At 44.8% G+C, this 24435-nt stretch overlaps 1 protein-coding gene across 11 annotated transcripts in view; it reads right to left on the bottom strand.

The window, feature by feature from the left end:
* Positions 1 to 24435, bottom strand: part of cdk5rap2 (CDK5 regulatory subunit associated protein 2) — a 68514-nt gene that overhangs the window by 25025 nt on the left and 19054 nt on the right. For 9 of the 11 annotated variants that reach the window (XM_014142090.2, XM_014142136.2, XM_014142108.2 and 6 more), the window contains 27 exons: positions 24181 to 24315; positions 23496 to 23615; positions 23209 to 23301; positions 22645 to 22863; positions 20746 to 20916; positions 19666 to 19776; positions 19277 to 19414; positions 18789 to 18968; positions 18314 to 18508; positions 17946 to 18137; positions 17514 to 17646; positions 17212 to 17354; positions 16599 to 16715; positions 16093 to 16236; positions 15517 to 15629; positions 14979 to 15121; positions 10816 to 10965; positions 10460 to 10566; positions 10091 to 10210; positions 8276 to 8380; positions 7824 to 8047; positions 7268 to 7709; positions 5522 to 7169; positions 4856 to 4969; positions 3961 to 4109; positions 3388 to 3782; positions 2830 to 3062 (listed from right to left, as the gene is read on the bottom strand). In XM_014142090.2, coding sequence (XP_013997565.2) covers positions 2830 to 3062; positions 3388 to 3782; positions 3961 to 4109; positions 4856 to 4969; positions 5522 to 7169; positions 7268 to 7709; positions 7824 to 8047; positions 8276 to 8380; positions 10091 to 10210; positions 10460 to 10566; positions 10816 to 10965; positions 14979 to 15121; positions 15517 to 15629; positions 16093 to 16236; positions 16599 to 16715; positions 17212 to 17354; positions 17514 to 17646; positions 17946 to 18137; positions 18314 to 18508; positions 18789 to 18968; positions 19277 to 19414; positions 19666 to 19776; positions 20746 to 20916; positions 22645 to 22863; positions 23209 to 23301; positions 23496 to 23615; positions 24181 to 24315 — 6034 coding nt within the window. The remainder of the gene's footprint in view (positions 1 to 2829; positions 3063 to 3387; positions 3783 to 3960; positions 4110 to 4855; positions 4970 to 5521; positions 7170 to 7267; positions 7710 to 7823; positions 8048 to 8275; positions 8381 to 10090; positions 10211 to 10459; positions 10567 to 10815; positions 10966 to 14978; positions 15122 to 15516; positions 15630 to 16092; positions 16237 to 16598; positions 16716 to 17211; positions 17355 to 17513; positions 17647 to 17945; positions 18138 to 18313; positions 18509 to 18788; positions 18969 to 19276; positions 19415 to 19665; positions 19777 to 20745; positions 20917 to 22644; positions 22864 to 23208; positions 23302 to 23495; positions 23616 to 24180; positions 24316 to 24435) is intronic. The other 2 variants (XM_014142071.2, XM_014142080.2) reach the window with 2 other exon arrangements.

Below are 24435 nucleotides of genomic sequence, written 5' to 3' on the forward strand. Positions count from 1 at the left end.
CTTTACTTTTACTCAAGTACCGTAAAATATCGTCATAACGTAAACATTTCTTTTTTTAAATACCGTAATATAATATTCTCGTGCTTGCCAAGTGGTGAGAGGCCTGTATTCTCGTGCTTGCCAAGTGGTGAGAGGCCTGTATTCTCGTGCTTGCCAAGTGGTGAGAGGCCTGTATTCTCGTGCTTGCCAAGTGGTGAGAGGCCTGTGTGTGGGGTATCTGGTATTGGATGATGATGTGTGGTTTGGCTAGAACGTGTATTACACTACAAAAGTAGTGCAACTTTGATTTTTCATTTTAGGAAAACGAGACCCTCACAGATGTTCGCAATCCCAACATCGCATCTCTGCATTGGTGAGTAAGTTATGAAAGTATATACAATTTCAGAATAGGTTGGTGAATGGAGCATCTCAGAACAGTCTCAATAGACTACTTTCTGTAGAGGCCATGGGCTCTTTAACCTCTCTGGGAAATGGGGGCAGTATTGAGTAACTTGGATGAAAATCATGCCCAAAGTAAAATGCCTGCTACTCAGGCCCAAAAGCTAGAATATGCATATAATTAGTAGATTTGGATAGAAAACACTCTGAAGTTTATAAAACTGTTTGAATGATGTCTGTGAGTATAACAGAACTCATATGGCAGGCAAAAAGCTGAGAAGAAAATCCAACCAGGAAGTGGGAAATCTGAGGTTTGTAGTTTTTCAAGTGATTGCCTATTCAATATACAGTGTCTGTGGGGTCATATTGCACTTCCTAAGGTATCCACCAGATGTCAACAGTCTTTAGAATGTTGTTTCAGGCTTCTACTGTGAATGGGGAGAGAATAAGAGCTGATTGTATCAGGCGTCTGGAAAATTGGCATGAGCTCAATCATGCGCGCGGCCGTGAGAGCGAGCTGCCTTCCCTTTCAATTCTAAAGACAAAGGAATTGTCCGGTTGGAATATTATTGAAGATTTATGATAGAAACATCCTAAAGATTGATTCTATACATCGTTTGACATGTTTCTACGAACTGTAATGTAACTATTTTGACTTTTCGTCTGGAATAAACTTGCGCGCTTAGTGAATTTGGAGTGCTGGACTAAACGTGCAAACAAAATGTAGGTATTTAGACATAAAGATGAACTTTATCGAACAAAACAAACATTTATTGTGGAACTGGGATTCCTAGGAGTGCATTCCGATGAAGATCAAAGGTAAGTGAATATTTATAATGCTATTCCTGACTTCTGTTGACTCCACAACATGGCGGGTATCTGTATGGCTTGTTTTGGTGTCTGAGCGCTGTACTCAGATTATTGCAAAGTTTGCTTTCGCCGTAAAGCTTTTTTGAAATCTGACACAGCGGTTGCATTAACTTCATCGGGGTAGGGGGCAGTATTTTGACGTCCGGATGAAAAGCGTGCCCGTAGTAAACTGCCTGCTACTCAGGCCCAGAAGGTAGGATATGCATATTATTAGTAGATTTGTATAGAAAACACTCTGAAGTTTCTAAAACTGTTTGAATGATGTCTGTGAGTATAACAGAACTCATATGGCAGGCAAAAACCTGAGAAAAAAATCCAACCAGGAAGTGTGGAAATCTGAGGTTTGTAGTTTTTCAAGTGATTGCCTATCTCATACAGTGTCAATGGGGTCATTTTGCACTTCCTAAGGCTTCCACTAGATGTCAACAGTCTTTAGAACGTTGTTTCATGCTTCTACTGTGAATGGGGAGAGAATAAGAGCATATGGAGTCAGATGACTGAGAAAATGACATGAGCTCCCGTGAGAGTTAGGTGTGTTCCTTTTCATTTCTGAAGACAAAGGAATCGTCCGGTTGGAATATTATGGAAGATTTATGATAAAAACATCCTAAAGATTGATTCTATACATCGTTTGACATGTTTCTACGAACTGTAATATAACTTTTTTGACTTTTCATCTGAACTCACTGCGTGAGCACAGTGGATTTGGATTACTCGACTGAACGCGCGAACAAAATGGAGGTATTTGGACATAAAGATGAACTTTATCGAACAAAACAAACATTTATTCTGGAACTGGGATTCCTGGGAGTGCATTCCGATGAAGATCATCAAAGGTAAGTGAATATTTATAATGTAATTTTTGTCATTTCTGTTGACTCCAAAATGGCAGGTATCTGTATGGCTTGTTATGATATCAGAGCGCTGTACTCAGATTATTGCAAAGTTTGCTTTCGCTGTAAAGCTTTTTTGAAATCTGACACAGCGGTTGCATTAAGGAGAAGTGTATCTATAATTCTTTGAATAACAGTTGAATATTTTATCAACGTTTATGATGAGTATTTCTGTAAATTGATGTGCTCATTCACCAGAGGTTTTGGGAGGCAAAACATTTCTGAACATTACACGCCAATGTAAAAATTGGGTTTTTGGATATAAATATCAACTTTATCGAGCAAAACATACATGTATTGTGTAACATGAAGTCCTATGAGTGCCATCTGATGAAGATCATCAAAGGTTAGTGATTAATTTTAGCTGCATTTCTGGTTTTTATGACGCCTCTCCTTGCTTGGAAAATGGCTGTGTGATTTTTCTTGTCTAGGTGCTGTCCTAACATAATCTAATCTTTGAAATCGGACATTGTGGTTGGATTAACGAGAAGTCTATCTTTAAAATGGTGTATAATACTTGTATGTGTGAGAAATTTGAATGAGATTTTTGCTAGCGTCCCACATTTCCCAGAGAGGTTTTAAGAGTCCTTAGTACATGTTTGTATAGCTGCTTTTAAAATCCTATTACTATCATCAATGTCAACTATGACTATCATCAATGTCTACATACAATGATTGTTGTGCTTACCTTTCTCCAGCCGGCCCTCCAGCCTCTCCAAGACGCCCAGGCTCTTGTCCAGCTGCTCTCGGAACACCTCTTCCACGTAGTAGTCCACGTCGCTGGCCTGTAGCAACTCCTCGAAGGCCTGCGACAGCTTCTCCAGCTGCATCCGATGCAGTGCCCCCAGGCCCCGGCTCTCCTGGATCTGACGACGCAGCTGGGACAGTTCCCTCGCCTGCGACTGCACCAGGGAGTCGATCCTATAGGGAACAGATGGGATCATTTAAAAAAATACTTTTTAACCAAACAGAGGGGTTTACTGGTGATGACAATAGACAGATTTATCGGAAATTTCTAAACAAATACACTGCAGAGAGCTGCCCTCACAAATTAGACCCCAGGGCTCTCTGGTTAAATGAAGGTGAAATAAAAAAGAAAAAACTGTAAACAAACATTAATTTGGGTCCATAATAATACAATGAAATAGTAACTGAACAGCCATTCAGAGTTCAACTTTTGACCATGTCAAAAAAACATCCTTAGTACTTTATAATGAAGAAAGTTAAGAAACAACTACTTAGCAACCTGGCAGGTGAGGCTGATCGACTCCGCTGCTGGGCCTGCAACAGCTGCTCGCTCATACTCCTGTTCACGCTCCTCTCCCTCTCCAGCTCCATGCTCATACTCTTCATCTTCTCCTTCGTCACCTCCCCCTCTCCCTCCAGGCTCCTCTCCTCCTTCCCACCCTCCTCCCCCCTCTCGGAGCCCGTGTGACCTCCCGTGGCAGTGTGGGAGTCAGATGTGGCGGTCAACATTTCGCTGGACAGGGAGGCGCGGCGGCGTAGCATGGTCTGCAGGTGGAGGATGACCTGGTGTTGGCTCTCTAGCTGGGTCTTCAGCTCCCTCACCTGGGCCTTGAGCTGGGCTGGGTCTTCACACAGACCGTAGGAGTCAAACGTCTGGAGGCTCTTCAGACTCACCTAGTGAGAGATGGGGGATGGGGAGGAGATAGAACAAGAAAGCACAAAAGTGAGGGAGGATAAAGAGAAAGAAAGCGCATAAAGGTGAGGGATTAAGAGAGACAATAATCAAATCAAAACACAGGACGAGGACAATGTCCAATAAAAATGTGAAAAGCAGTAACAAGGGCGGCAGTACCTTGGGGGAGCTGAGAGTGGGGGAGCTGGGGTAGGAGGCACTGGAGGCCGTGTCAAGGTTCTCTGTGGAGGAGAACGAGGGCTCCTCCTGGTCCTGCTTCAGCAGGCAGGGCAGGCTGCTGTTAGCACTGCCAAGGACAAGCTGCATATCTGGAGGGATCATCCCCAACCACACACACACACAAAAGGATCAAACAGGGGTCTACAGTATATACCTAAAATAAGCAAGTCTGACGAAGATGGTACAATGTGAAAGGAGAGAGGATCAGTTGTTTTACAGTTGACCGTGGTCAAATAAGGAGGAGTTAGTGTCCCTTAGAGCAAGCCATTCCAGAGTACAACAACCAGAGTGCACACATGCAGGAGAGATACAGGCAGCGAGAGACAGACAGGCAGAGACACAAGTGTGCTGTACAAGTCAGTGCCCTGGTTAATCCACATAGGAGAAGTTGTGTGACTATCAGACCCATACAACACAGTGGAGTTACCACCACAATGTTCCAGGCCAGTGTTCATTCCCCATGCAGTCTTTAGGGCTGAGTCTCAATAGTCTAAAGTCGCTTCCTCTCCTTTTCTCCTTACCTCTATCTGCACTGACCTGAAAACACAGGCTAGAGGAAAACAAAATGGCGGATGCCCGGGAGCTGCTTTCACCTGTCCAGTCCTTTTTATGTCAGAGCAGATGAAGGAGAGGAAAGGAAGCCACGTCAGACTTTCGAGACGCACTCGGACGATGTGTGACTATCAGACCAGAAAAGCACAGTGGTGTTATCATCAAACAGTCTTACAGCCCAGTGTTTTCATTCCTCATGCAGCAGACGCCATTCCACCACTGTGATTATTAGTGTCCACTCGACAGACAGACAGACATGCTCCGTCTAGACGTGGTCGTCTACCTGTGCTACTGCTTTCCTCCCTATCCACCTCGGCCTCACTCTTGCCACTGGTTTCGTAACCCAGGTCTTGCAGGTCCACCTGCACGCCCTTGTCTTCCTGCTCCAGAGGGGGCGCTAGAGGCAACACGCAGGCAGGTGGGGGTTAACAAGAGAAGGTTCAGGTTCTCTCACTTTAGGACGTGATGTCATCATTGGATTGTGTCGTCAAACGTTGATATTTGATGTAACAATTGAATCACACAGGAAGTAGTTTAATTCTACACAGAGCCAGTCACTGTCATTCGTTGTCATGCTATGCGAAGCTCCCTTTAGTGCATCAAAAACAGTAACCGAAAGGCTTGGCTGTCATGCTCGACACACCAGTACATGCACTTCTTGCAATAGAGGTCTATGCACATTTATAAAAACACAGCTCAGCAAAGTGCAGGTTGCACACATTCCTCTAAGAACGTATGTCAAGACAAACATTTTCAAACAAAAAGCTGATTCCAAATTCCTGACGTTGTGTTGTTCTGTCTAGATCTGGGCTTTAAATGAATCTTGAAAAACAAAGTAGCCAACAGATCCGGCTCGAAGGGCCATATAAGAAATAGTAGGAAGGAATGTAATTTTTAAATGTATGTATGAATCTTATCAACAATTTCACCTCAATTATTGTTCCCTTACCTCTCTGTGTTGCTACATGACTGGTCTTCTTGGAGGAGTTCTGCAGAGCTATGATGGACTGAGCCGTGGCCAGCTTCTCCTCCAGGCTCTTACAGGCCCTCTTCCTCTCCTTCAAAGCCTTCTGAAGGCTCTCCAGCTGGGCCTGGACATCTCGTGGTGGTACCCAAGCTCCAGGCTCCATTGTCTGGGCTTCCCTCTCCCTGCGTCCCCTCTCCTCCTGCAGGTCGTAGAAGGCCTTCTGGAGGAGGCAGATGTTATGGTGGAGCTCTAGGGGAGAGGGGGTTTCAGCCCCAGGAGTGGTGTGTCGTGTGGGGGTCCTACTGGTCTGTTGGTGGGTGGGTTCGGTAGAGCCCAGGTCGTCCAGCGCTTCTCTCTCCTGTAGAGCTCTCTGTAGTCTGTCTAGCTGCTGTTGTAAGTCAGAGCTGGTTTGAGCTGCTCTGGTCGTGGTAGAGGTGCTAGTGCTCGTGTTGATACAGTGAGCTGTGAGTGAGCCTATTGCCGACTCGGCTGCTCTGAGACACTCGGAGAGATGCTTGGCAACCTGTTCAGAGCCTAGGCTGCTCTTCTCATCGGACGCAAACTTGCTTCTTCCATGATGTTTTCCCCAACCTCTCTGTCCCTTTGTTTCATTCCCTCTCGGAAACTCATTTAGATCTTCTTCTGGCTGCCTGCCGTAATTGCCCTCCAGGCCTGCGGGGGCAGTGTTGGCAGTGCCCTGCGGTGCTGCGACAGCCTCCTCAGCTGACCTCAGCCTCTCCTGCAGCTCGTTCAGCCGGCTCTGCTCCCACACCGCCTCCTGCAGGGAGTCCGCTTGCTGCTGCAGCTCCGCGTCGAGGCCCAGGGGGCACCCCGAAGGCCCTGGAACCGAGGTTTTCAGGACCAGAGGGTCAAGAGAAGCACTGACCTGCCGTAAGGCCGCCTCCAGCCTCGTGCACAGCTCCTGGGGGTCCAAATGACCGTCCAGAGCGTTGGCGGATGACGAAGTGCCGGGGAGCGAGGCAATGGCCGCCTTGACCATGTTGAGACACTCTACCAGCTGGGTGTTGAGTCTCTCTTTCTCCTCAAGGGCTTTCTGGAGCTCAATGCACTGTCTCTGAAGTTTGTACTCTGAACCAGGGGACCCAGAGCCTAGTACTCCACCCTGGCTGTTTCTGTCCAGGTTGCAGGCTGTAAGATAAGTGATGGTGGACTCGGCGGCCTGCAGGGCTTCCATATAATGACGGTTGAGCCGGTCTTTCTCCCGGAGCTGGGCCTGAAGTTCGTCCCACTCGGCCATCTGCTCCTCCAGACGGTCTATCAGCTGCTCCTTGTCCTGGCACTCCTGGTGGAGGAGCTCCAACTGAGATAGGAGTTCGGCGTCAGTGGGGGCCTGAGCTCGGAGGAACTCCGTCTCCAGGCCCTGTCTGGTGGTCCCCCTAGTGGTGCTGCTGTGGTTAGAGCCTGGGCTGCAGTGCTGGGAGGCTCTTGGAGAGCTGTGGGAGTCTGAGGTTTGCTGGTCATGGTGGTGGTCCAGGCCTAGTTGATGTAGTACGTCTCCTCTCAGATGTTCAGAGAACTCGTCTGATGCCTGGTTTACCGACTGCCTGCTGCCAGCAGTGTCTGTTTTGTTGTGTCGCACGGGGACGGGCAGGCGAGATTTGACACCAGCCTGCAATACAGAAACAAACAGCAGAGCAGGAATATTAAAATGTGTGCAAGTCTCCTCTTTACTTCATGTTTCTTTCTCATTTCAATGACAGTACTTACCCCATGTCTTGCGATGCGATATGAATGTCCCTTGGCAGGCTGTGTGTGGCTGTTCCCCTGTGTGGCATGACCATCTCCATGTGCTTTCCCTCTCTCTTCTCCTTCAAGCAGTTTCTCTCTACCATGAGCTCCTCCCTCCTGCTCCAAACGCAGCCTCTCCATCTCCCGGGTCATCGTCACCATCATGTCCGGCTGACTATCCGACCGGTCCTCTACGTCCACCACCGCTTCAGTCCTCTCCAGCTGCTCCTTCAGCAACTGGATAATCTTGCGGTGACCTTTGGCCTCTGACCTCAGCCTCTCCAATGTCTTGCGGAGGTCGCCCTGTGCGTCATCGATGTCGCCCGAGGTGTCGGCGCTCTCCTTGGACTCTGTGGATTTCTCCTCCTTTAATTGACCCCTCAGGTCCACATTCTCTGACCGCAACCTCTGTAGCTCCTCCCTAAACCCACATAATTATTAGTGGAAAAGCACAATTGCTTTCCTCCTCCTCCTTGTGAAAATGTTCCCACCCCCTTAAAACACAGGAATTAGATAGAAGATGAAGGTGACTCACCTGAGGTGGTTGACCGATAAGGCCCCACAGTCAGACAGAAGAGAACAAAGCTGCTCCCAGTCTCTGTCCTGCTCCACCTCTCCCTGCTGGCTGCTCTGTGACTGGCTCTCACTGGTGGCTTTGGAAGACCAGGGAGGCCATATCCCTCTCTGGATCTGGGCCAGGGTACTGCTCACAGTCACATCAGCAGATTGGTGGCCGTCATTCAGCCTTCCATCTACCACCTGAAAGGGGAATTTGTCAGAGGGTATGAGAAGTACTATACGTGGTATGGGGCATAATGCTCAATGTATACTTTCTCATGTCAAAATTCCAAGGAACTCCGCAGATTAGGAAAAACATACCCACAACACATATTTAATGTGCTCTAATTGCTATGGTTCTTTAAGATTCATAAAAACAACTAAACATTTATTTTCCTTATCACCCATCTTTAAATCAGCCCTGCTTACCTGTCCAAGGCCGCTGTCCGTCTGGCTCCCTTTGTCCTGGCCAGAGTCACTGTGGACTCTGTCACTGTGCGGTGACTTTTTCTCCTGTCTCCGCTCTAGATGCTGCTATAGTAATGGGATGGGAGGCGTATGTGACACATGGCTTTGTAACGGAAAAAAAATGCAATGAGGGAACAGAATCCATAAGACAACACGGCACCACAGCAAAGGCAGAATGGCGTGACAGCGACGTGTCTAATGTGGCATGGGGTAAGAAAAGACTGTTTCATGGGACACATAAGAAAGAACAGGGACGGAGTTAGGAGGGGTGGAAAGAGATGGTAAATGCTGTATACTACAGAGACATAATGCATTAGTTAAGAGGTAAAACAGATATAGGACACAGTACTGCAGATGTAAAAGTGTTTGGTAAGGAGACAGAACAAACTAACATACATCTGAGGGTTCAGGGTCAAAGGTTAGATCAGTAAGAGGTTAGGGGGAGGATTAGAATGAAGCTGTGCCCAGGGCTCTAAATTAAAATGTGCCACATGAAATGTAGGAGCACCAGAATTGTTTTATTGATTGAGATACAGCCTGTATTGGGCCTGGATGCATTCTAGCTACTTTTAAAGCACATATCGCCCTAGAAACTAATATGTAACGCTGTAAATATGTTTATTATAAAAGCTAAAATGTGAATACGAATACCCGGTCATTGAATTTACAGTCATTTGTGGAATATTAGATTTCTACAAAGCACTATTTTCCTATTGAGATGCATTTCTTTGAACATTTTAAACAGTCTCTTTAAAAACGTCAGGTTTGTGATGAAGACATGCAAGAGATCTGTAGTTCATTCACTGCTGTGATCATTGATCTCCTGAAGAAGATATCCCCTTTCCTTTCCTTTCCTTCTGTGCCACCAGATGTTTGGTTATACTGCTGAAGTTACCTGGTTGTTAGCTAGTTAGTCAAAGGGCTAACATGCTTGAACAAAGTGTAAACAAATGGTAGCGAGGCTCGACGCGCAAGTAGCTTTTGAACGGCCCACAACATGGTTTTTGAATGTAAAATGAGATCCCAGCGACCCACTGAAATGTGGGTCAGATATTTTGACCTGGTTGGGCTAGAAGCCAGACGTTTTCGCTGTAGTAATGGTACAACCATGACGCTAATGAATCTCTTAGGCACTCGGAAACAACTGTACAGCGAAGCCTCATTACAACAATTATAACCTGGGAGATTTTTTTCATAGTCGCACAGTGCTCCCAAAATTAAACTCATGGTCTCACAGCAAAATATTTCTTTGTATATCACACTTTAAAGCCCTGCCCAGAGCATCAGGACTACTTCTGGTCTGCATTCAGTACATTTTTACATTCTGGAATGTTCAATTGAATGGAAACGGTGCTGTACTGAACAACCACTTTAAAAAATGGGTAGGGTTTGGGGAACGCTGTCAGTATGGCTAATGCCCTTTAAATAGGTCACTCATTTCTTCAAGCCACACCTCGCCACACCAGCAAATAGGAGCAAATGTACCGGTCTGTTCAAGAATGTTTGAAATATGTTGTTCAGTATAAACCGTTCCGCAACGTAGCAAACATTCAAGCGAACTGAACACACCTCCGAATTCCAAATCTACCACTGGCACTAAGCACAAGAGCCTACATATAGATCTACACGGATCTGTCAGCTAGAAACAATACAGTAATAACTTAACCTTCCTCTCTGATAGAATTTCCACCATATTAAATGCACTTTCCCAATCATTTATGATCTACAGAAGTGCCAAGGTAACTGCCAAATGGGTTGATTTGAAATTGAACATACCTCTTTCCCAGAGCTGCTTTGTGATAGGTTGTGGTCTGAGCCCTCGGTCAATGAGAGCGTCCTCTGCAGGTCCTCATTCACAGCCTGCAGTCTACTGACATAGTCCTGCAGCTCCATCACCTACAGGCGATACAATGACGTTAGCAACTCATCAGTAGTGATGTACACCTTGCATTAACCACTAGCATTGAATACTTAGAAACAAAAACTGTGTTTCCCTCCAGTTTAGCTCTTCGGCTCGATGCCAGAATAAAACTACATTATTTACAGGAAAGAGGTATGATAATGTATAAATAAAATAACATTAAATATGACCATGTATGAATCAAATATGACATATGAAGTATGATAATGCAAGTAAAAGCTGACCTTCTGTCGGAGCTCCTCTACAGACAGATGGTCCAGGCCCTCCCCCTCTCCTACACAGATACTCATGTAGGACGTCTGGTCGGCCATGAAACTACCCAGGGTGTCAGCTGGAACAGAGGACTTACTTACTACCAATATACAGACTGCACTTTAACTTCAGGTATGCGCCACTTTATATTTAAAGGAACACTCCTTTAAGTCTGTGACTGACTAACACCAAGGAACCCAGGCACTCTAAAGAGACCCTGCAGTTCAAGCGTCTCCTCGAGTTTCCCATCCCGGCTCTACTGTCCTTGTAAATGTGCTGAGACATCGTCAGGGTTTGTGATGTGATAGTACAGTATCCTGGTTCTCACCGGTGTCATTGTTGGCACCCACCCCTCCCCCGCGGTTCTTGATGGCTCCGAGGCGGGCCTGCAGGGAGGCGTTCCAACGCTGGGCGTCCTCCAGCTGATGCCTGACACTCTGCAGCTCTCTGGGGTCAACGTGGCCCTGGTCCTCGCGCCCTGCAGAGACATGATTGGGTTAAGAGAGAGACGGAGGACCAGGGTGTTCTTTAGGCACTAACGTAGCAGGCGTAAAAGAAAATGCCTGAGCGGAGTTCCCACATCCAGTTTTAGGTGGAAAAGGAAGCTAGGTTGAATTAGCTGTATTCATGTAAACCGGATACATCCGGTAGTTGGCAACTCTGCTAAGGGTGTTTAGGCACCAAACGGAAGAATAAGGACTAAAACAGGCAGGGATTGCCTGGACTTTACAACATCTTAAAACGTTTTTCTACGGTGTGTGCTAATGAATACACCGCAGATGGTTTTACAATGTGTCCCATCTTAAAACAATGTGAATGTTCCTGGTCCACTAAAAGTCCTATTTCTAACCATAACCTAGTCTTTATTTAACTGCAAAGTAAGAGTGACTGGCTGCAACCCACCAACCCATGATTCCTAGTTCGAGAGACCAAGACAGATGAATAAAACACTATCTACTGAATCTACTCTCAGAAAGGTGGGGTGAAACACTTGAAAATGTATGTTCACTGTTTGCTACTCCAAAATGTGATCTTTAGTAAAGCTTCTGTTCTTCTTGTATGTTGGGTCACCACACGTCATTTAAGATCACCTCTGGGAGCAACACACATTAGCTTCAGCCCTTTCCAGTTCCTATGTTACATTTGGAAGTGTATATTTAGTTTGTGTTTATCAAGATCACATAATCGAGCACGAATAGAAACCTTATGCACAGGTGAAGTACGCATAGAACAGAAATATCAACACTCAACAGCCTGGGGTTTGGGTCACTGCATGTAGAGTTACATAAGGAAAGAGTCAGTGGAATAACGCTTCAAGCACACCCATGTTGTTTACATTCTGTTATACACACAGGTTCATTCAAAATCATTCTACATGCTGTACTGAATTCAACCACCTAGATTGGAATACTCAGTGTATATCTAACATTAGGAACACCTTCCTAATATTGAGTTGCACCCCTCCCTTTTGCCCTCAGAACAGCCTCAATTCGTCGGAGCATAGACTCTACAAGATGTCGGATCGTTCCACAGGGATGCTGGCCCATGTTGACTCTAATGCTTCCCACAGTTGTGTCCAGTTGGCTGGATGTCCTTTGGGTGGTGGACCATTCTTGATACACACGGAAAACTGTTGAGCGTGAAAAGCACAGCAGCGTTGCAGTTCTTAACAAACCGGTGCGCCTGGCACCTACTACCATACCCTGTTCAAAGGCACTTAAATCTTTGGTCTTGCCCATTCACCCTCTGAATGGCACATACACAATCCAGGTCTCAATTGTCTAAAGGCTTGAACACCCTTCTTTAACCTGTCTCCTCCCCTTCATCTACACTGACTTAAAGTGGATTAACAAGTGACATCAATAAAAGGACCATCCAGGTGAAAAACCTGGATTTACCTGTTCAGTCTCATGGACAGAGCAGGTGTTCTTAATGTTTTGTACATTCACTCTTACAATGTATCCAATTTCAGTTTGTGTAGTTGTTGCTTTAGCTTTCTGTAACTTTGTAGCAAGTACGGTCTGCATGTGTAGGTGCCTATCATGTCATGATTTCAAGGTGTCCCGATATCTTTTACATTCTAGAATGCCCTTCTAGCCAATAAGAAATTATTATTCAACAATGCTGTTGTATAAAATATAAATAATGACCAAAATAAAATGTATCGTATACTGAACAAAAATATAAACGCAATAGGTAAAGTGTTGGTCCCATGTTTCATGAGCTGAAATAAAAGATCCCAGAAATGTTCCATATAGACAAAAAGCTTATTTCTCTCAAATTGAGCAAATTTGTTTACATCCCATCTGACAGGTGTGGCATATCAAGAAGCTGATTAAACAGCATGATCATTACACCGGTGCACCTTGTGCTGGGGACAATAAAAGGCCACTAAAACATGCAGTTTTGTCACAACACAAGGTCACAGATGTCTCATGTTGATGGAGAGTGCAATTGGCATGCTGACTACAGGAATGTCCACTAGAGCTGTTGGCAGATAAGTGAATGTTCATTTGTTTTAGAGAATTTGGCAGTACATCCAACCGGCCTCACAAACGCAGACCACGTGTAGGGCGTCGTGTGGGCAGTTTGATGATTTCAACGATGCGAACAGAGTGCCGTGGCGGTGGGGTTACGGTATGGGCAGGCATAAGCTACGGACAACAAAAACAATTGTATTTTATCGATGGCAATTCGAATGCACCATGACAAGTTCCTGAGGGCCATTTTTTGTGACCAACAGATGCATATCTGTAGCCCAGTCATGCGAGATCCATAGATTAGGGCCCAATTCATTTATTTCAATCGACTGATTTCCTCATATGAACTGTAACCCCGTAAAAAATCAATGAAATTGTTTATTTTTTTATTTAACTAGGCAAGTCAGTTAAGAACAAATTCTTATTTACAATGACACCTAGAACAGTGGGTTAACTGCCTTGTTCATGGGCAGAAAAACAGATTTTTCCTTGTCAGCTCGGGGATTCGATCTAGCAGCCCTTCGGTTACTGCTCTAACCACTAGGCTACCTGCCACCTCGTATAAATATAAAGCCACTATAAAGAGCAATTCCCTCTACTAAGCAGCATTGAATACGAGCCCAAGGCATCTTACCTATATTTATATAGCTGGCTCTCTTTATTGTGGAGGAATGGTATGAACTGGATGGCAGATGGGCGCACGCACACACAGGTTGCACCATAGATGACTAAATCATCAGGTTCAGACTGTCACACCTATACAGAGCTCTCTCACTGGCACCTGGCCTCATCAATCAAGGTTGTATGTTGGCATGTGTCCTAACACTGCATCCACTGAAGCCTTGCACTACTAAACAGTGACATTCCATCACTCTCTGTCATAGAATTCAGCATGTAGGATGATTTTATCGACCTGTTTATGTTTTGTAAACAACTTGGGTAATATGCTTGAAACGAATGCACGCTTCACAAGCAAGTGCACACTTTGGAAGAAGGGTAGAGAACAGGGAAGCAGCCACAGCCCCAACCATGTAGGCTGTAATTGAATCAGCTTACAGATGGCTTGATAAGAGTGTGTGTACTAACTGCTATGTTTCTAATAGAGCAGACATTGGATAAGTGACAATGATTTCATGTGATATGCGAGTGAATTGATGCAACGAGACAGACATGGCTTTTTAATGGATAAACAAAACAAAAGTAGAATATAAGTAAATGAGTAAAGGTAAGCTGTAAGTGAGGAAGACAGACAGACAGACACATGCATTATGTTTTATTGTGCAGAGCAGCTCATAACCAGGACAAAGGAAATTACTTTCCAGGTGAGAGGATGAGTTTATAGGAGGTGCCAGTGGGGACATGAACAGAGTAGAGAAAACAACGTAGGCTATTGCGGTCTTGTTTTAGACATGCAGATGGGGAGGATGCTAATGATGAAGATGACAGTGAACAGAAGACAGCAAACAGATGAAAAAATGACCAGGTGGACAGCAGGCTTGGCAACACCAGGCAGTGTTAGAACATGTAGCGACCAAACTGACCATGGTTGATAGCATGCATGCGTGTGTGTGCCTCTCCTTAAGAGAGTATAACTTCCTATTAAAGTACCATGAATAAAATGTTAGTGTTGGACATTTTAAAATAATATAGTGGGTCTCTACTTCCTTAACTCAATATAGACATTGTTCATTCACAGCTGAGCTTCAGCCAGCTGTCTAGTTCAGGAAACAAAGGATCAGAACCCCTCCTCCTCTGTGCCCTTCCTCTCTCTAGTCTCCCCCTCTGTGCCCTTCCTAGGTCCCTTCCTCTCTCTAGTCTCCCCCTCTGTGCCCTTCCTAGGTCCCTTCCTCTCTCTAGTCTCCCCCTCCTCTGTGCCCTTCCTAGGTCCCTTCCTCTCTCTAGTCTCCCCCTCCTTTGTGCCCTTCCTAGGTCTCCCCCTCCTCTGTGCCCTTCCTAGGTCCCTTCCTCTCTCTCTAGTCTCCCCCTCCTCTTCTGTGTACTACTACTGCACCTTCTCTTGAGAGCTTGGCTCTGGCGATCTCTCTTTCCAGGTCTTCTCTGAGCTCCTCGTTGCTCCGGATCCCTTCTTCCAGCTGCTGTCTGAGGAGCGTCACCGCTGTCAGCTCCATCTGGAGGGCGTGAAGACGCTGGACACTGCAAAGCACACAATGTATGAATTACTATTCCCCACGCACACACACACACACACCTCATTGTATTTGTCACATGCTTCGTAAACAGGTGTAGACTAACAGTGAAATGCTTACTTATGGACCCTTCTCAACAATAGAGAATTATTTTTAAATATTTGAAAAATAACATGAGGAATAAATACACAATGAGTAACGATAGCGTGGCTATGTACACAGTGTACCAGTAGACAATATCTGTCTATGGAGACACTGGGTATTGCAACAACAAAAAATAAACCCTTTTGAATGCCACACCAACCAAAGCATATAAAAAAGGACTTTGGTAAGACTATTTCAATTACATGGCAATAGAATATGATGTGGAATAAATCCAATCTGTGATAATGGTCCAGATACCTGTCCTGTTCTTTGACGGTGCGAACCAAGCTGGAGTAGAGCTGCTGCTCGGCCCTCAGGGCTCGGTTCAAAGAGCGGTGCTCCACCTGCAGGTCAGCCAACAAGGGCAGGACCTGGGGAGGGAGGGGGGCACAGGTCAAAGGTCAGATGCCACTCAATCAGTTGCTATACAAGGGTCATATTCATTGTGCATGCAATGGGAGTTGTTTTAAAACATTTCTCAATGGAAAACGAAAATTAGTGATCGTTATTGGACAGGTCCAGGTAGTCCCGCCTTGTGTCAGTCAGTTTTGGTGCCTTATGAACAGGACCCAGGTCACGGTGGGTTTATTCTCATGCTTGACTGTTTTTGACATGCAGACCAAAGAGTGAGCCTTTTCAAATTGTGACTTTGTGTTGTTGAACACTTTATTTTCACACAATTAAACCAGACATCACAAAAGGTTGTGACTTTATTGATTTTTGATGTAACACTCGACTATGGTACATTCAGACATGGCCATTCTTCTGAAGATAGATGGCACACTACAGCTCATAAATACGTTTCAGGCAGGGCTTGCTTTTGCGTGGTGCTACCTCTTGCTGGCTGTCACCACCGATGATGGTCCTCTCCCGCTGAGGGAGGCCAGGGAGCGAGTGCTCCACCCCGGCTTCAGCAGCCTGATCCTGGGGCTCCCGGGTCTGACTGTCCTCTCTCTGGCTCAGACGCTGGTGGAGGTCCTGTCAGCACATACACAGCAGAGAGACTGAGGTCAAACTAGTTACAGCAAATGAAACAAGTGCCCTCGAAGGGGTTAAAAAAAATGAATGTATTGAAGTGAAAGTATCGCTCAGATGTGTTCATTTCCTTTCAGAATTTACAATGACTGCAATAGATTATATATAACTGAGCCATGCTCAAGAGGTAGCACAGGTGGAGATGGCCAAAATCAGTTCAAGGTCAGCCAGGTGGATTAACCCGGTGCAAGCTACACATGAAACCAAATGGCACCAGGTAACCTCCTGAGCCTGTTTGAATGTGTGTATGAGTGTCTGTGTAGATTAGTAGCAGTGTGTGAGGAGACCACTGGCCATCCACTCACGTTTAGAATCTCGTCCTTGGTCTCCAGGGTGGTGGTGAGGGAGTCTATGCTGGCCGCCTGGCCCTCGATACGCCCCTCCAGCTCAGACAACACTGACTGGAGATCAGCCAGGGACATCTGGAACACAGGAGAACAATGGGATAGAATGAAGACATTGACCCATGGTCCATTTTCTATTATCCACCTAATAGTCAGGATTTAGACTTGTGGAGGGTAATCTAATGATTCTGATCTGTACCCAGAGGTTATTTTTACCAAGAGCAAAGGAAAAAAACGACGTTAACTCAATGACAAACCAACAAAGGATCAAGAAAGTGAATCACTTTCTTATTCCTCAGTCAAAAATAGTGTATTCTTTGACCAGAGTAAAGGTGGATACCTAGTCAGTTGCACAACTGAATGCATTCAACCGAAATGTGTCTTCCGCATTTAACCCGACTCCTCTGAATCAGAGGTCGAGAGGGGGTGCTTTAAATCGACATCCATGTCATCGGCGCCCGGGAAGCAGTTGTTGTTGGGGGTTAACTGCCTTGCTCAAGGGCAGAACAGCAGATTTCTTTCCCACCTTGCCGGCTCAGGGATTTGAATCAGCTGCAGTATGTACTGTTCTCACCTTGAGCTCATTCTCCCTCTTCAGAGCCTTGTTGAGAGCCTCAGTCTTCTGAGCCAACTCCTTCTTCAGGATGACCACTGTCTTCTTGATGAGAGGGACCTTCTCCAAGCTGTCTTCATTGTTGTTCCTCTTGGAGAGGTCACCTACAGAGGGAACAAAACCAGTAGAGGACATTAGTGGGGTCAGGGTGCTGATGGACAAAGACAGTTTGACAGTTTGTACTTCAGCCAACTGCTGTTTTGTTCATTGGCATGCCAAACTGTTTAGCACAGCTTGCAGCTTTAAGAGGTAAAGCCTCTCACCTTCCTTCTCCTCCAGTCTCTCCTGCAGCAACTGGATGGTCTGTCTGAGCTCCAGCACCTGGGACGGTGCAGGTTCCTTCTGCCTCAAGTCAGCCAGGAACTGGTCCCTCTCCCGGCCTCGCTCCAGAAGTTTCTGGCAGAGGAAATCAAAAGTTAAACACAGCGGAGCTCATAACCTTGCCATTAACTAAATTCAACGTTATTCTACCAAGACAAATCAAGGATGGCCAACGTGCAGGTTTTGTTCTAGCCCAACATTAAAAAATTTTTATAATGTTTTGTTAATTTTATTTACTTGTGAGGTGCGTTAGAGCTAGGCAGGAGCAAAATGCTGCACATATTGTAGCCAGCCATGATTTAAATCCTAAACTATCAAAAACACAAAATAGTAGTGTACTCTGCACCTATCCAAAAAACTCTGTCCAAACTCACAATGATGATGGATTCCTTCTCGGTCAGCAGGGCCCTGAGCTTGGCAGTCTCCAGGTAACCCTCCTGTGTTGCAGTGGAACTAAGTTTCTCAGCAGAGGCCAGCTGCTGCTGCCGGGTACACAGCTGTCGCCTCAGCTCCTCGATCTCCTGGATGCGCTCAGACAGTGTCCTGTTATAGTGCTCCGCTGACTCCTGGAGGGACAGGAGAGAAAACATGAGATCATAAACACTAACCCTCCTGTAAAAATATTACAAGGTTAAGACAAATAAAATGTGAGTGTGGATGTTATTAGACAAAGGCTTTCTCATCACAATAAATCAACCAGTAAAAATGCCTCCAGTGTGCGTGTGTGCGCGCGTGTGTGTACCTTGAGAAGCTGGTCCTTGCTGCTGATAGTGGCCAGCAGGCCCTCCACGGCGCTCTCGTTGTCCGCCACCAGCCTCTCACGGGCCTTGACCGCATCCACCAGCATGGCCTCTGCCACCTTTAACCTCTGACCCATCTGCTCTGCAAGGTCACGGGCCTGAGACTGGGACTGGCTCAGCAGGGCACTTACCATCGCCTACACACATACAGAGAGAGGCAGAGAGAGACCGAACAAAAGAAAAATAAATCTTTACTTATCCAACTTTATCCTTCTGGGATTAACCTCTTTTCCAAGATATACTAGGTCAATATAATATCAAATCAGTATAGCATTGAACGACAGCGTGTTTGGTGAATGATGTCACTGTTTTGTTAGTATTGATGCCTGTGTTGTAAGAGTCTTTATGTTCAGGTAATATTTTGTGAGTGTCAGCTAGTAATACATGGGATTACTTTCTCCTTATGCGTCTTCCTACCTCCATGTCCTTGGTCTTGCCCTCCAGGGACAGCTGCAGCTGACTGATGATGGAGTCCTTTTCCCTGCAGGCTCGGTTCAGGTTGTCCTCCACATCCTGCTTGGCACGCTGCAAGTTCTTCAGGGTGTTGGCCAGGTGCTGCAGCTCCACGTCCTTCTCCTTGATCAACGTGTCAAAACTCTGCAGGGAGCGATGGAGAGTGAGAGACCAGTGTTGTAGACTCTCCATTCAACATGATGTTTACCCTAGCAGTCCTTGCAACAACTCCATATAGGAGGTAGTGTGTGACTTAATTAAATATGATATGCAGGGTTGGTGTCAATTCCATTTCAATTCAGTCAATTTAGTAAGTAAATTGAAATTCCAATTCTCCTCATTGAAAAGCAATGAGGGAAATTTGAGGAGTTTACATTTTTGTTGACTAACTAAACTGACTGAATTGAAATGGAATTGACTCCAACGCTGGTGTGGTGATCATGGTCCCTTACGTTGATGGTTTCCTCATTGTGAGACAGCAGGTTGTTGAGTCTCTCCAGGTCCCTCTCCTTCTCCCTGAGTGACAGATGCAGCTGGTGGATCTCGTTGTCTTTCTCTTCTAGCGCTGAAAACTTCTCATCCAGTGCTTGCTGTGGAGGAGCCATGCAGAATATTGAAATTAAAAGACCAAAGGCATACAATGTTCTTCATCAGATCGGAGCGAGCGAGAAAGATCGACATCCTGTTTGTGACAATCTTCATTTTTAATGACGTTGTTCATTAAATCATTCCATTTCCAAAGTACACTTCGGCAATATGTACATTTTTACATCATGCCAATAAAGCAATTGAATTGAGAGAGACAAATAGTTTACATTTCAAACATTGATAGAAAGCCCACCTCCAGAGCCTTTTCTTTTTCTTTCAGTCGTTCTCGCAGCTTCGACAGCATGGTGTCGCTTTCCTCAGGACTTCTGCTCTGCTCCATGTCTCTCATCATGTTCATGTACTCCTGATAGAGGGAGAATAGAGAATAGGGAAGAAAGCAACAGCAAGAGAAAGAACAAGATCGAATAGAGGGACAGAAAGGGAAAAAAAGTGTGAAAGAACAAACAGTTTTTCCCAGTTCCCGTGCTACATTTTTACATTTTAGTCATTTAACAGACACCTCTTATCCAGTGAACTATAGTAGAGCGCATACATTTTCATATATACACACTACCGTTCAAAAGTTTGGGGTCACTTAAAAATGTCCTTGTTGTTGAAAGAAAAGCATTTTTTTTAAACCATTAAAATATCATCAACGTGATCAGAAATACAGTGTAGATATTGTAGCTGGAAACGGCAGATTTTTTATGGAATATGTACATGGGCGTACAGAGGCCCATTATCAGCAACCATCACTCCTGTGTTCCAATGGCACGTTGTGTTAGCTAATCCAAGTTGATAATTTTAAAAGGATAATTGATCATTAGAAAACCCTTTTGCAATTATGTTAGCACAGCTGAAAACTGCTGTGCTGATTAAAAAAAAGCAATAAAACTGGGCTTCTTTAGACTAGTTGAGTATCTGGAGCATCAGCATTTCTGGGTTCGATTACAGGCTCAAAATGGCCAGAAACAAAGATCTTTCTTCTGAAACTCGTCAGTCTATTCTTGTTCTGAGAAATGAAGACTATTCCATGCGAGAAATTGCCAAGAAACTGAAGATCTCATACAACGCTGTGTATTACTCCCTTCACAGAACTGCGCAAGAACTAGCAAGCGCCACATTCTACCAACTGAGCCACACGGGACTACCGTATTGTGGTGTACTATCACCACAATATGGTGCTAGTACACCATATTTACCTAGTTCCATAGAAAAGGAATATATAGAACAGGCCTCACCAAATTGCTAGTGTTTGATACTCTAAGCCCCCTTCTATAGATTATATTTCTATGGTTTCACTTTTAGTTTCTCGAGCTCTCAGACTATCTACCTGTAGCTGCTGCTCCTTGTCGGCCAGGCAGGTGGTAAGGCGCTGGATGGTGACCTCGTGACTCTGCAGCCTCCTCTTTGTCTGCTCCAGCTGCTCCTGGTACTGCTGCTCCAGACTGCTTTCCCTCTCGCCCAGCTCCCCGTTAAGCTTCTTTAGCTGGTTCTGCATCTCCTGCATGGCGTAGATAGTTTACCCAGTAAGCACAATACGTTGAAAATACATCTTCTCAACGTCTTCTCAACCAAAAAGACGTCCATTCAACCAAAAAGGGTCAAGAGTTCATTCCTGGTTGGGTCGTGCGGTTTAGCAAATGCCCAAAAAATAAGTTGCCCTCAACTTTAGGAAAATGAATGGCTTTAGGGAATATATTCTGCATTCTATTATGCACGGGTAAAACCACATAGTTACATGGTAGTAAAACAAGCAGCTGTAGTAAACCTACAGAATGGGTTAAATAGGACAGCTTTTATACCTGCTCCCAGTTTGCCCATATCAAAGCTTTTCCACACAACGAAGTAGGGCTGGGCAATATGGCCAAAATATCATATCACAGTATTTTCTCATTTTTGACACTTCTGAATAACAAAAGTTCTCAATATGCTTCATGGGTAGTGTATGACCCTAGGATAGCAGCCAATTAATCCTAATTGGTTTTATTAAATGGGCTTTCTCCATTCTGATTGCATTGCTTTATACTGTTCAACCAAACTTCAACCAAAAATAATAGGACAAAACTGACAGTGGTCTTATTTGTAGAACATTGCATAGGAATCAAAATCATTCTGTAGCCTCCAACTCTGGTACTCGACCAATGGTTGCCATTTGCAAAGTTATTTGTTTGAATTCCAACACTCACTTCCAGCATTTTAATACATTTCTTCATTTCCTTCATTAATTTGTTATTATTTACACACTGCGTCACATTTTCCCCCCCATCTTAGTATGCCTGTTTAGTCCTTGACAGAATAATTATCCTTTTTCATTGTGCAATTTCAGATTTAATTGCAGTTCTTACTTTCGCCACAGACGATTTCCGGGAGTTTATTTGGCAAGGTTGCCCTTCCGAAATTGTTAACTTGCTGTGCAAGCAATAACCATAACTTTGAGTAATTACTGAATTATTTAATGTAACTAATCAAACATTAAAATACTGCTATAGAAGGTGAAGTAAAAATCCAAACCGGTCCGTGAATGGATACTGGTATATTGTTTTTATTTATTATTGCTACTGAAGGTAGTGTTAGTCGGCTGTATATGAGCCAGAACTCCTGTATTTTTCATCAAGTAGATTCAGCTGTGGGCCCATTTTTTATTGAGCAGATGGTCGGGGGGCCAGAACATAATTACAAATCATTTGTTGACCGCAAGAAGCCCAAACAGATAATATTTGACTAAAACATAATCATTTCAAATCTTGCTTTCATTTGTATATGATCACGTGTCTCTATTATGTCTGGAAATACTTGGGAACAGATTTCATAAATTAATATCACTTGGAGGTGTTTTTACACTCTTATGTCCAACAATGAACATTTATTTAAATTTTACTTGGGGGGCCAAATAAAACCCCCCCGGGGGCCACCAGTTGGGAACCCCTGCTATAGCTTGTTCTCCATTTCCTTTTTAAATAGTGAGCCAACATGTTTTTCAGCACTTTTATTTCCCTGACTGATCAAAACTTGTTTTCTCATGCTCTCTTGTCTCTCTGCAGCAGACATATAGTGAACAATATGTTTGGAACATCAAATCACAATAAAATCTGTTTCAAATCGCAAAATGGATAGAATCTTGAGAATCACAATAGATATATTATCAGCACCTAAGTATCGTGATAATACCGTATCGTTAGGTTCCTGGCAATTCCCAGGACAACAATAGATATTCCTCCTGTGGCCTTACATTGAGAGCTTTGTCTCCCTTCTTCTTCTGCTGCTGCAGCTCCTCTAGCTCCTGCTCCAGCTGCTCCTTGGCCTGCTGCAGATCAGCCAGCTCCTGCTCCCTCCTGCCCAGGGAGCGCTGCAGCTTCTGCGCCTCCAGCCGCTTGGTGTGGTGCTCCCCCTGGAGCTGGGACAGCTCCGCCTGCTTCTCCATCAGCAGAGACTGGTGCTCCTCCGCACCCTGGGGGGAAATCATGAATATGGATGGAGTTTGAAAAACAGGAGACTTATTTTTGTATTTTGAGTGCATGTGTGTGCAACGCAGAAGTCTGTATTGATGTGACCTCTGGCAAACACGCACAGATAGACATTACAGCCCTAAAGCAGAGTAGATACACACACTGCAGCTGCCTGCCAGATCTCACAATACCTTTAACGGTGTTTAGCGAATGCCCTCATATGACATAGCACTTCCATGCCCGACTGCGCAGTGAATGACGTGGCACACAGCCATTGGTTGATGCATGCAGCGCGACTGATGTATTGGGCCTGGAACGCAGCCAATGCTGTGTCTGATCTCACTTGCCTGGTATTTCTGGAGCTGGGCTTTGTGCGCTGCCTCCCTGGCTTTGGCTAATGCCTCGTCCCTGTCCTCAATCTCATGGCACAGCTCTTCAATCTGGAACACACAGACAGAGACAGACGTGTTGGTGTGACAATGTTACATAAGCCCTCAGTCTACGTAGCAGAGATGGTATAGCATATGAGGCGATATATTTTTGGGTGGCCAACAATAGTTGGTTACAGCAGTATTTTATCAAATGAGGTTATCACCCTCAACATTTATTACAGTGTGAATATTATCTACTCAACCTCTTTTTCCTTTTCTTTGAGCACCAGACTGAGTCCCTGGATGGTTTTGTCTCGTTTCAGAGCGTTCTTCTTCTCCGAGCTCAGCTCGTTCTCAGTCTCCTCCAGCTTACCAGACAGCACCTGTTAAAAAAGTTGTCGTCAAGTGGTCACTTGTGGTCCTCTATAGCTAAGGTCGTGAGAGAATGGCACTTGCATCGCCAAGATTGTGGGTTTGATTCCCAGGGCCACTCGTATGTGAAATGTATTCACACATGACTGACAGTCACTTTAGATAAAAGCCTCTGCTAAATTGCATATAATTAAGTAGCCAAAACAAGAGAGTAAATTCATCTTCCTCCAACATGTTTGATTAATCACAATGGTACATTTTGAATTCACCCTAAATATGTGCTCCTACCCCATAGGCATTTCTGTAGAACTGAAAGGATTGCCTAGGTGTATTCATTTCCAAATAGTGAAAATTCCACTATGAAAACATTTACCGGTATGTATATATTTTCACTATTATTCTACAATGTAGAAAATATCAAAAAAATTAAGAAAAACCCTGGAATGCGTAGGGGAGTCCAAACATTTGACTAGTAGTAGTAGTAGTATGTGTGTATGTGTGTGTGTGTGTGTGTGTGTGTGTGTGTGTATATAACAAAAACTATTTGCTACACATTTTCTTTTTCCCCCAAATCACCTTGTTGTTATTCTGGATGTCCTCCAGGGTCTTGGAGAGGTTCTGGTTCGTTGCTCTGAACTGGTTCAGCTCCTCACTCAGCTGCCTCTGGGCTGTCTCCAGCCTGCTCACCTCATTCAGCTGCTCAGTGAAACCCTGGGGAAGGGAAACAGAATTCTTGGAAATTAGTCAACAAAGAGAATGAGTTGGCTAAGAAAGGAAAAGAGGACATCAAGGGGAAGGAAACACTGTCACAGGGGCAGAGAACGCCTGTGA

Source organism: Salmo salar, chromosome ssa01 (genome assembly GCF_905237065.1).
Source record: "Salmo salar chromosome ssa01, Ssal_v3.1, whole genome shotgun sequence".
NCBI lineage: Eukaryota > Metazoa > Chordata > Actinopteri > Salmoniformes > Salmonidae > Salmo > Salmo salar.